The 12674-nt window shown below is 36.0% G+C and overlaps 1 protein-coding gene across 1 annotated transcript in view; it reads left to right on the top strand.

Moving 5' to 3' along the window:
• Positions 1 to 12674, top strand: part of gipc2 (GIPC PDZ domain containing family member 2) — a 59226-nt gene that overhangs the window by 33150 nt on the left and 13402 nt on the right. Inside the window, 1 exon segment of the mRNA NM_001126797.1 lies at positions 12282 to 12388. Within this exon segment, the coding sequence (NP_001120269.1) occupies positions 12282 to 12388 (107 nt within the window).

Raw genomic sequence — 12674 nt, 5'->3', positions numbered from 1 at the left:
TCCCAGCAGGGGGCTTCTGGGGGATGTAGTTTGGCAAGCTGTGGGGTTCCTAATGTTGCCTCAACCCATCACAGCTCATTGCAGCCAGGGGAATTATAAGAGAGAGATTAAAGAATGCTGTGTATTGAGTAAAGTGTTGTTTGCTTTTTATGTGTTTCTCTGACTCCAGATAGACACTGATACTGTCTGTATTTTCTGCCAGGAAATATGAAAAAGAATATGTGTTGTTTATGAACTCAGGAGTATTTGAGGCCTGTAATCCTCTTAATTAACATGTTGCAGAGTATTTAGCTGCAGTTCTTCCTATATATTTACTGATGTTAGATGCAATTTGTTGGGCAGAGAAAACAGTAAGATGATCCTAAGAGAAAGATGAGAAGGAAAATGGATAGAGAAGATACTGAAAAGTGTGTGCTGGAGAACTGGGGAAGGAGTCAGGTTCTCGAATGTGGGGGAGGAACAAGGGAAGATCAGAGTTCAAGCAGACAGCTAAAACAAAGTGAAGGTCTAAAAATATATCACATGGGATAGGGTCAAGGAAGAAAGGTATTATGTATAAAAATAACAGTTTACCTCATGGTTAAATGACCTGTGTGTTTACACTTGTGTCCCAGGGTGCAATGTCATACCAATGTTTCCTGCACTACAAGTTATACCAAGGGCAATGGCACATAGGGGATTTCTGAATCAGTAGCCTAGAGACTTGGACCAAAATTAGCCTTCTGACAATTATGTGAAAGTCCTTGTTCAAGTGCTTGTCTGGCATTTCTCACCTAAAATTACACACGGGTCAGTTTTCATCCCCTTTTCCCAATTTTATTGGTTAGTTATTTTTTCCCAAGACTTACCAAAAGGTCTCAGATAGGCCTCAGATAGGCTTCCATTGTGCTTTGAGAACTGCCTGGCATGTGCTTGGAATTACTCTTCTTCACCTTTTATGAGATTGCATGATAAGGGCTTTACTATCTGAATCACTTTTTAAGTACTAAGGTCCATTGCCCTGTCTGAAAATCACCTGACAAGCACTTGAAATCACCCTTCGTTGTCCTCGGTGAGAGTTGCTTGATAGACTATTTAATCACCTTTTATTGCCCTATGAGAATTAGTCTATTCTGATACAGGGCAAGGAAGGGTGATTTAGGGCTTTTTTAACTACATCTTTGTGCTTATAAAAAACAGGCAAAGCTTTCGAAATGTTCCATTCACCTAAATATTTCTTTGTATCATTGTACAATATTCTAAAGATACATTAGGGATGCCCTAAATCCTTAATTTCCGCATTCAGCCAAATACCTCAAATCCTCAAAGGATTTTGCAGAGTTAACATACAAATATTTGTTGCATTCACATATACAGAGCTCTAAAGTTTGATGGCTTTATAGGTTTGGTTTAGGTTCAGCTGAATTCAAACTGAATCCAGGATTTAACACATTCCTGATATACCTATATATGTGTGAGATCACAGCAAAACAACTTTAAATGTACTTACATTTTGTAAACTGAACTCACTTTGTAATGTTTTGGCTTATGCTTGGAATTCACTAAATAAGTAAGTACTAATGCTATAAGTTACCTTATCAGGTTATTTTGTATATCAGTTGTTCCTCTAGATGGTGCTGTTACTTTTCAGAACAATATGTTCATTCTCTTAGAACTCTGTGCGTCCCAAATGCATTTTCATGTCCCACTGCCGTACATTCTGTATTGAATTGTGAGTATTTGTGGCATAGTTTTGGGAAATGATCAGTTTTGATAAAATAATCTCTCCAAGAGAAGAACAGTGAACCATTAAGCTAATGTTCTGTATTGAACTGCTAGATTCTGTAATATTAAATCAATCAAGTTTAAGCTTTGAAATCTGGTAAATAAGAAGAATATTATTACCCTGGAGCACCATACCAGACACTGGCTCTGGGACTGTTTCAAGACTGCATTGGGAGACTTCACACAGGAATTTAGTTATATCTTTATCTTCATTTCTTATGAGAGATATATGATGTACCCTAGGCTGGTGCAGTTTTTAGTGAACAGGAGCACCGGCCTAGGGTTTAGGGTAAGTAAATACAATCACTGGGGAATTTTGGCACCCTCCAGTGATTATACTTTTCATTCTCCTTTAAACATTTTGCCCATTTTGCAACTTTTGTTATGTACAAAGGGGTCCCATATAAACACATAATACATCACACTAGTTTAAAACTTCTGAACTATGACAACTAAGCATGGTGGACTTTGTAAAAATGTAGCAGTGTTGTCATGGTAAATTAACCCTACATAAATTCCAGAACGTTTCTTTCTCTCCTGTAAACCAGTTTATGAATTATTTAAGAAAGGGAATGTACAATGCAGTAGAGCTTATGCTGGCAATATTATCAACTGCTATACCAAATATATATATATATATATATATATATATATATATATATATAAGAGGTTGATAAAATGGTGTTCAGTCATACTGGCCTCCTAATTAATACATTTATATTAGCTTCTTTTTGCAAATTAAATGGTAAAAAATGCAGGAGCCTAAGTTAGGTTGTAGTATATGAATAGGGCTGGTACTGTACATAGCTTTCGCTTAATGTTTTAATCATAAAAATTTTTTTTTTTTTGTTAAGCAGGACACACAGGAACGCTGAAGCTTGTTTGGCCCTTATTAGGTAGATAATTAGATTACAGGTATATAACCCCCTTCCTTCACAAATAGATAATCTAATTATCTACCTTGAAAGAAGCAAACATGAAGTCATATAATTTTCCCTGTTTGCCCTGTTTAGCGCAAGAAATAGGCAAAAAGTATGTTTAGCCCAAAACCTGTTCATTGCATACATGTTGAACAAAAAGTTATACTGCCCCTTTAAGGCCAGTGCAACACAGGGCAGGCCAAGAATCCACCCTTAATCTGCTTTGTGTGCCTGCATCTGGGCCAATGCAATGGCTCAAGGTGCAGGCACATGAGTAAGCTTTTTGAGTGGATTCTTGGCTGGTGTTTATCAGTTTTGCCATAGCAGGTTCAAAAGTGTATCATATTGTAGTTATTGTTTATTCATTGTTCCAACATTTTTTTCTATTATTTATTTTACATATGATGATGGTTTGTAGTAAATAAGTGCAAAATTTTACCCTGGCCTATTGACCTGCATCAGCCACTCAAATATTTTCATTTTTCTAACTGCATTAGACTAAAATAACTGTAAATTGCTTGTGATGGGGGCTGGGTTAGGACACACTCCATCCCTTTTAATACACCACTTCCTTAATTAAACACTTTCATCATTAAGAAAACAAATTGCAGCTCTGCCTCAATTCAATGTAAGTGCACAAATTAGTTTGGGGCTCCTTTTGCAGCTTTGTGAAGTGCTATAGGGGGCCTAAGGTTGTCCCAGGCAGCGGTATGACAACTGTACCTAACTTGTCTGTCTAAGTGCTTACCACATCTAGCATAACTAATTTTCTTCACTGCCGCAGTCAACTAATTGCATGTTGCATGGCAGTTGGTTATTCCAGTTTTGCAAAATTACTGTGTGAACCCACAACCAAATTACTTTGGTGCATCTAACTGACCAATGCTATTTGCAGAGTACTTACTACATAGGTGACTGAAAAAAAATGTTACTGTGTGGAGAACTTATAACACTATAACTATACTAGCAGAAAATATTGTTGTAATAGCTATAATGGGACAGTTGCTTTTGTGACTTTTGCCCCCTTGAAAAGTGCACAATTTGTTTTTGTTTCAGAGGTATTTGGTCTGTTACTTGTAATTACATTTCTAGGTATGGTGATTCAAATAATGGAAAAAGCCCTATGCAGAAACCCCCAAGAATCCCAAGCATTAATAGAACCCCTGGACAGGTATGGGACCTGTTATTCAGAATGCTTAGGACCTGGGGTTTTCCAGATAATGTTTCTTTCCATAATTTAGATTTCCATATTACAAGTCTACTAAAAAATTATTTAAACATGAATTAAAACCAATAGAATTATTTTGCTTCCAATAAGGATTAATAATATCTTAGTTGGGATCAAGTACAAGCTACTAACAGAGAAAAAGAAAATCATTTTAAAAACTAGAATTACAAACCGGATTCCAAAAAAGTTGGGACACTAAACAAATTGTGAATAAAAACTGAACGCAATGATGTGGAGGTGCCAACTTCTAATATTTTATTCAGAATAGAACATAAATCACGGAACAAAAGTTTAAACTGAGAAAATGTACCATTTTAAGGGAAAAATATGTTGATTCAGAATTTCATGGTGTCAACAAATCCCAAAAAAGTTGGGACAAGGCCATTATCACCACTGTGTGGCATCTCCCCTTCTTCTTACAACACTCAACAGACTTCTGGGGACCGGAGGAGACCAGTTTCTCAAGTTTAGGAATAGGAATGCTCTCCCATTCTTGTCTAATACAGGCCTCTAACTGTTCAATCGTCTTGGGCCTTCTTTGTCACACCTTCCTCTTTATGATGCGCCAAATGTTCTCTATAGGTGAAAGATCTGGACTGCAGACTGGCCATTTCAGTACCCGGATCCTTCTCCTACGCAGCCATGATGTTGTGATTGATGCAGAATGTGGTCTGGCATTATCTTGTTGAAAAATGCAGGGTCTTCCCTGAAAGAGATGACGTCTGGATGGGAGCATATGTTGTTCTAGAACCTGAATATATTTTTCTGCATTGATACTGCCTTTCCAGACATGCAAGCTGCCCATGCCACACACACTCATGCAACCCCATACCATCAGAGATGCAGGCTTCTGAACTGAACGTTGATAACAACTTGGGTTGTCCTTGTCCACTTTGGTCTGGATGACATGGCTTCCAGATTTCCAAAAAGAACTTTGAATCGTGACTCGTCTGACCACAGAACAGTCTTCCATTTTGCCACACTCCATTTTAAATGATCCCTGGCCCAGTGAAAACGCCTGAGCTTGTGGATCTTGCTTAGAAATGGCTTCTTCTTTGCACTGTAGAGTTTCAGCTGGCAACGGCGGATGGCATGGTGGATTGTGTTCACTGACAATGGGTTCTGGAAGTATTCCTGAGCCCATTCTGTGATTTCCTTTACAGTAGCATTCCTGTTTGTGGTGCAGTGTCGTTTAAGGGCCCGGAGATCACGGGCATCCAGTATGGTTTTACGGCCTTGACCCTTACGCACAGAGATTGTTCCAGATTCTCTGAATCTTCGGATGATGTTATGCACAGTTGATGATGATAGATGCAAAATCTTTGCAATTTTTCGCTGCGTAACACCTTTCTGATATAGCTCCACTATCTTTCTGCGCAACATTGTGGGAATTGGTGATCCTCTCCCCATCTTGGCTTCTGAGAGACACTGCCACTCTGAGAAGCTCTTTTTATACCCAATCATGTTGCCAATTGACCTAATTAGTGTTATTTGGTCTTCCAGCTCTTCGTTATGCTCAAATTTACTTTTTCCAGCCTCTTATTGCTACTTGTCCCAACTTTTTTGGGATTTGTTGACACCATGAAATTCTGAATCAACATATTTTTCCCTTAAAATGGTACATTTTCTCAGTTTAAACTTTTGTTCCGTGATTTATGTTCTATTCTGAATAAAATATTAGAAGTTGGCACCTCCACATCATTGCGTTCAGTTTTTATTCACAATTTGTTTAGTGTCCCAACTTTTTTGGAATTCGGTTTGTATTTGCTTATATTGGTGTCTATGGGAGATAGCCTTCACGTAATTCAGAACTTTCTGGATAATGGGTTTCCAGATGACAGATCCTATACATGTACTAATTTTAATGTACATTTTTTATTTTAAAACACTAACATATTATTTTGTTTAATAGAGATTGATTGTTTAATAGTGACAATGAGCTCTGTATAAACAGATCTGCTGCCTGTGTCCCAGACAGTATATGAAGAGTTATATAGTGTTTTTTTACTCAGAAGGGTAAACTGCTCTCTACTCCACACCTAGTTTGTGTAAAGAACACCCATTGTTAGAGTTGTGAAATGAAAGTGTATTCATTTTTACTGTTTCCTTGCTGCCATCTGTTATTCCATGTAGTGACACAAACATTTCATTTTCTCACTGTGCTGCTAGTATGAATTATTATTATTAAATCATATATATAAAATGCCAACATTTTCCACAGTGCTGTACCATGGTGTGGACATTGAACATACTAAACTACAGAAACAGATAACTAGTACAATAGGTATAGAAAGCCCTGTCCAAAAGAGCTTACAATCCATCTCTTTCAACATAATACCTGTAATTAATCATGGTTTCCTCCTTAAATTTGTGGCTATAAAGATGGTGTTTTTGTGTAACCCAGTTGATTAAAAAGGTCAACTTTAATTAAGGTCAGTTTAAATTATGAAAGGAAATGAATGACTAGTGTATTCATTATATATAATGTGAGTAAAAAATGAAAGCCTAAATGCAGAGCAGGTTATTGTTCAATATGTGGTTTTTCTGTGGTTAAAACCATGTTACATTTATGTTCATTAGTAAAATGTATCAGTTGGTGGATGTAGGTCAGAAGCTTTTTCCCATCTGCTACTTATTAACTCTCTTGAGTAATGATGTGTCATTTTCTCTTTTTTCATTTTGTAGCTTCATATGTTCATGCCTGAGTTTTTTTTCCCTGTCCTGTAAAGCTCTTCAGATGGCTAAGAGTGCAGCTCTTAACTGCTCCCAGGCTATTCTTTCATTTCTCAGAAATAACTTTCAATATCCTGGCAGTGTCCAAGAACCCAGTCGCTTTCTTTCATGATCACAAAAACTTTTTAGCCGCTAAACCTCCAACACAAAAATACACATTTCAAATTAGTCTGATGTATTTTGGACTATACCTGATATGTTTAATCAGAACACTTTTTAAAGATATAATTTAGAAAGGTCTACATTACATGTTTTCATAATAAAGAATGCATAGCCAGAAAGCTGGTTTTAATTGCCAAAAGTAGAAATCCAAATTATATTCTATTGGTAAATCTTCTGTGGTCTGGACTTTTTTCTGCAGAAAATTAGCAGTGACAAAATAATTTGAATTGATTTCTCCACTTTATGGACAGTATGAAATATTGAAATATTGAATAAATATTGCCTGAAAATAAACAGATGTGTTTTTATCTTAAAGGAACATTTCAGTGCAAAAATGAGCGTGGGTAAAAAAGATTGTGCAAAATAAAAAATCTTTGTAATGTATTTAGTTAGGCAAAAATGTGATCTATAAAGGCTGGAGTGAGCAGATGTCATAATAGCCAGAATTCTACTTGTCCTTTCAACTTTCTAAACTCTTAGTGAGTGGCTGAAAGGGGCACTTGAGACATAACTGTTCAGTTAATTTGTGAGCACACAGGTCAGATTCAAAAGCAAACTAAACAGTTATGTTCCATATGGCCCCCCTCAAGTCACTGATTGGTTACTGACTGCTAACAGCTTAGAGAGCTGTAAAGGAGAAAGTAGTGTTCTGGCTATTATGTTAGACATCTGTTCACTCCAGCCTTACATTTTTAAGGTAAGCAAGTACAATGTGCCATACTCCCAGCTATTTGTATTGATGACAGCCAGAGGGAGATCTATGGCAAATGGCCATATGTAACTTTGTATGTAATTTGTATGTTTGATGTATAAACCCTTCAATAATACAACACTGGGGAATTTATTAGTGCTTTATAAATAAATATTAATTACAATAATAACTATAATGAAACCCTCTTGAAAAAGCGGATGAAGGATTCTCAGAGAAAATATTAATAAAAAATACATTTTTAATACATAAAAAGACAGTACAAAGTCAAAGTATTTTAAGCTCTACAGTGTTTTCCTACTTCTGTATAATAATTGTTTTATAGTTATGTGGATCTATAACAACTATGTTAAATTTAGTGGAGGTTCAGTTGGACATAGAAAGAACCTATATTTATTATGCTGTGTAAAATGAAATTCGCCAATGAAACGAAGTAAAAAGCTGCATAAAATAAACTGAGACGTTCGCCATCTGAACGCCAGATTTTATGCTGTTATTTTACGTAAATTCTGGTGAAAGAAAAAATGTGTAAAAAATTATTCCGGTTTTTACACGGTGAAGCCTGGTGATGTGTAGCGAATTTTCTCGTGTTTTGTACAGCATAATACATATGCCCCATAGTGACATAGACAAAGACAGACAAAAGTGAAAATCCTTTGTTGCTGCCTTACATGTCAGTTGGGGTAATTCGCAATAATAATGATAAATTTACAGCACCATTGATAACTCTCTTCCTATAAAAAGAGCTTTAAGCAGATCAGCAACATGACCTTGGGGATGGGCTGCTTAAAGCTCTTTTTATAGGAAGAGAGTTATCAATGGTGCTGTAAATTTATCATTATTATTGCGTATTACCCCAACTGACATGTAAGGCAGCAACAAAGGATTTTCACTTTTGTCTCTCTTTGTCACAACTCTACCCCATGTTTGTTGCTATGTTCCCAAGTTCTGCCTCAGCTGTACTTCTCCATGTCACTCTTGAGTGGCTTCTGTTCCACTTCCTATCTGGTGTCCAAAGCAGTTTACAGGCCCATGTGGTGTAGTGTATAGGAGGAAGGCATTAATTAAAAAAACAAAGCAAACACGCACAATGGCTTTTGAAACATCCAAAGATTTAGTTGTGATTACTTAAAAAAAAGACAAGTACTTTATTACACAAAAAAAAATCCCTACTGTGGGAAATGAATAAAGCAGAATACAAAAAAAATCAACTAGTGCTCTCCCTTTTGCACTGTAAAACGAGGAATATATTGTATATGTACTGTATATCTAGGGAAAAGATGCCAATCAGTTTTTTTTTTTTTAAATAACTGAAATGTTTAGTCATATAGATTATGAAAAATATATATATAGATTAGAAAAATTTAAATACATCCTAGATGTATGAAGAAATGAATTCGATATTCGGCAGTTTATCTTTTTTAAACTTTTTTGTTATTATATATATATATATTTGTTATATATATATATATATATATTATTTATTTTATTTTTTTTTGCTTTACGCCTTCACCCTGAACTGAGTTCCTGGAAATGATCTAGCTATTTCATCGCAGAGAAACACTTTTCATTGCTGGATGCAAAACACTTTGTCAGGCAGTCATCTGTTTTCCAACATCTGGCAATGAAATAAGCACTCTATTAGGAAACTGCTAGATTGTGTATAGCTTTCTAAATGTTTACAATCCTATACATTATTGAAAAGTTTTAGATGTCTCTAATAATCTAAACTGGGAAATTCCATTAGTGTCCAAGTTAGGGACAAGTATTTGAAAAAAATGTTTCCTATATTTTAAACTAGAGCTGTCCTGTAATTTTCTTAACACTGACTTTTAAACATCATTGCACAATTGTCTACCTCTCTGCATCCCTGAAGAGTAGGTTACAGAAACAAACTGCATACAACATTATGTAGTTTATTTACTGATTGTGGGGCAGAGTGTAAAGTGCAAAGAACAGGCACAAGCTGCCATGTTTTCTCACGCTTTGAACCTCTCTATCAGCGGCTTAGGAATGGAGTATGGACTTGGGCTCCCCCATGAGTATAGTGCTGCCTACGTTGGCAGTGCTGTATTCAAGAGGGTTGGGCAAAGGGTGGCATATAGCCCCTCTCCCCTCATTTTCGCGATAGTTCTCCTTAAACATGGTCCCTGTTGCCACAATTGAGACAAATGATACACAATTTCATGGCAACTTCATTACAGTGGAGTCATTTTACTTCAAAGTAGTAAACGGTTACCGCCTATTGATATGCAAATATGCTGTCAAAGTTTTTGTACCAATGTTCCGTCTCTTTCTTTGTTAGACAGAGAACGGGTTCACATATTTTGCTATCATACCTGGCTTAAAGCTTGCAGGTACAGCTTGATAATTTAGATAGATCAAGAGATGACTTAATAAACAGTAGTAATGATGATTTGTTTGCAGTTTATACATTTTACATTTTGAGACTACAGGGCTCATTTGCAAACCCAAATGCAGCATGCAAAGTGCAAAAACATGGCCATTTTTTTGTGCAGGGAATCACAAGTGCTTCTGGAACAAGCACTAATTGGCATACTCTTGCGCCCCATAGTGCTTTTGATTTTTCGCCTTGAAGGTCATGAATACCCCCTAACATGTTCTCTGTTAAATCAGGAAATGTTACAGGGATGGAGGCATATTCTGTAATTATTTGATTTTTTTTCTGTAACACCATTGTACTAACACATCACCTTTCCACCAACAAATTTGACAGATACCACAATGACAAATGTAAGCTTTATTTGAAAAATAAATATTAAGGGTTCTTTGCTAATGCTTGAAAATAATTAGATGTGTGTTGATTCTGCTTCCTCGAGCAATACTAACAGTTGTGAATTATATACTAGTAGGCCAATGTTTTCTCAGATTTCATGAATTTTTTTCCTTGTGGCAGTTAAGTGTTACATGGAACATCTTTCATTCTGTTGATCAGTGGTGTCTGATCAGGTACATCTGGACTGACAATTGGATGATTATGTACATAACATACACTGAACATGACATATTCACACTTAATAGGCAGCATACAGAGCCTGATAGTATTTGGAGCATTCTGTATTTTTCTCAGGTGTGATTTTTGTTCTATAATTACAAGCTGTAGAACACTTGGTGCATCCCTTTGTAGTCAGAAGAATTCAATGCACTTTGTTTAAATGCCTCTTTTCCTAGAAAAAGTAAGAGTGATGAATCAGTAAAGCGAATTGGGTATATCTGCTAACATACAGAGCACTGAAAAAGTACGATAAACCCATAGCAACCCATTAATATGTTTCTCGTGGAAAAATTTAATTCCAGAAATACATATTTGAGCATAGGACATGTATGACTACACTAATCCAGGAGGAGAGCAGGGAACACGGACTTGCCTGGAAGGCAACAAACTAACATTTTCTATAAAGGCAAAATATATTCAACTGTCCTGCAACCTAACTCCTACCTCCTTTGCATTAAAACAAAATAATATCCTTTAGACACCACTAGGAATGAGTATAGCTATTGAAAGTGTGTGCCAGAAATGAGTGTAGCCAGCATGTAGTGTTATAGCCGAGGCCAAAGTGGCAGCTGGAACCTGTTTGTTACTTTTGTATTGTAGGGCTTTCTGGCTCATCATCAGTGCATATAATATAATGTTCTTTTAAAAGCAGAGGATCTGCAACAGATAAAAGCATACAATAGAATGAAGACTTAAATAAAAAATAATAATAAAGGCACACTGGAAAGAGATTATCTTCAGTTGTATTCAAATAATGTTTCTTTTTATTTGTTGTGACAATCTCATAAAGTTAAGGGTCATATGAGGTGGCATAGCTGGCCTGGGTGACCCTCTCCATTTGTTGTTTATAACTTGTTCAGTAAAAATGAAAGTAGGAAAATTGTAAGCTCTTTTGGGCAGGGCCCTCTTCACCTCTTGTATCGGTTACTGATTGCTTTATATGTTACTCTGTATGTCCAATGTATGTAACCCACTTATTGTACAGCCCTGCGGAATATGTTGGTGCTTTATAAATAAATGTTAATGTAATGTAGGAAAATGGAGAAGCTGTGTAAAATCAAAAAAATGTTTTCAATATAGTTAATTAGCCAAAAATTTAATCTATATAGGCTGGAGTGAGCAGGTGTCTAACATACTAGCCAGAACGCAACTTCTTTCTTTGCAGCTCTCTAACCAGTTAAAAGTCAGTAACCAATCAGGGACTTGAGGAGGGGCCATAGGGCATATCTGTTTGCTTTTGAATCTGACCTGTGTGCTAAGAATCATAAGCAAACTAAGTGAACAGTTATGTCCCACATCGCCCTCCCTCAAGTCGCTGACTAACTAAGAGGTAAGAGAGCTGAAAGGAGGCAGTAGTGTTCTGGTTACTGTGTTAGACATTCACTCTTTCCAGCCTATTTAGATTACATTTTTGGTTAACTAATTATATTGAAAACATTTTTATTTTATTTTTACATTGAACTGTTCCTTTAAAAAGTTTGAAAGTAAAAAATGTAGTACTATGATTTCATATACCCCTTCTGCAGTGACAGTATATTTTAATTTCATATGATATATTTGTAGATTGTAATCTCTTTTGGGCAGGGCTCTCTACACCTCTTGTATCGGTTATTGATTGCTTTATGTGTTACTCTGTATATCCAATGTATGAAACCCACTTATTGTACAGCGCTGCGGTATATGTTGGCGCTTTATAAATAAATGTTAATAATAATATATTAACTGAAATCACTGCTATTATACTTGTAGAAATGATCGAACCAAGAGCAAGAGGTGGGAAGACAGAAGGAAAGATTTCAACAGGAAGAGAAACACTAAGGTTACGATCAAAAGGACCAGCCACTGTAGAAGAATTAGTAAGTGAAAATCCAATTAACCATATCCTTGGTATTTTTTTGGGGTATAGTTTTTATTAAAATTATTTTAATTAATAGAAAAGTGACTACGGGGACCAAATGCACAAGGAGGTTTTGTTTGTGCATTACTAGTGTAACCGGCTACCTTGAAAAACTAGTATTGAGAGACCATTTTAAAGTTATTTAAGATGGCAGAGCACAACTGCACAAGGTGCAGAAAAAGAAAATTGTTTATTTTTTCACCTGAAACTTGAAACACAGAATTTTGCTCATATTCATAATAAAA

This window comes from Xenopus tropicalis, chromosome 4 (assembly GCF_000004195.4).
Source record: "Xenopus tropicalis strain Nigerian chromosome 4, UCB_Xtro_10.0, whole genome shotgun sequence".
Taxonomy (NCBI): domain Eukaryota; kingdom Metazoa; phylum Chordata; class Amphibia; order Anura; family Pipidae; genus Xenopus; species Xenopus tropicalis.
This window is presented reverse-complemented; position numbering and strand designations above follow the sequence as displayed.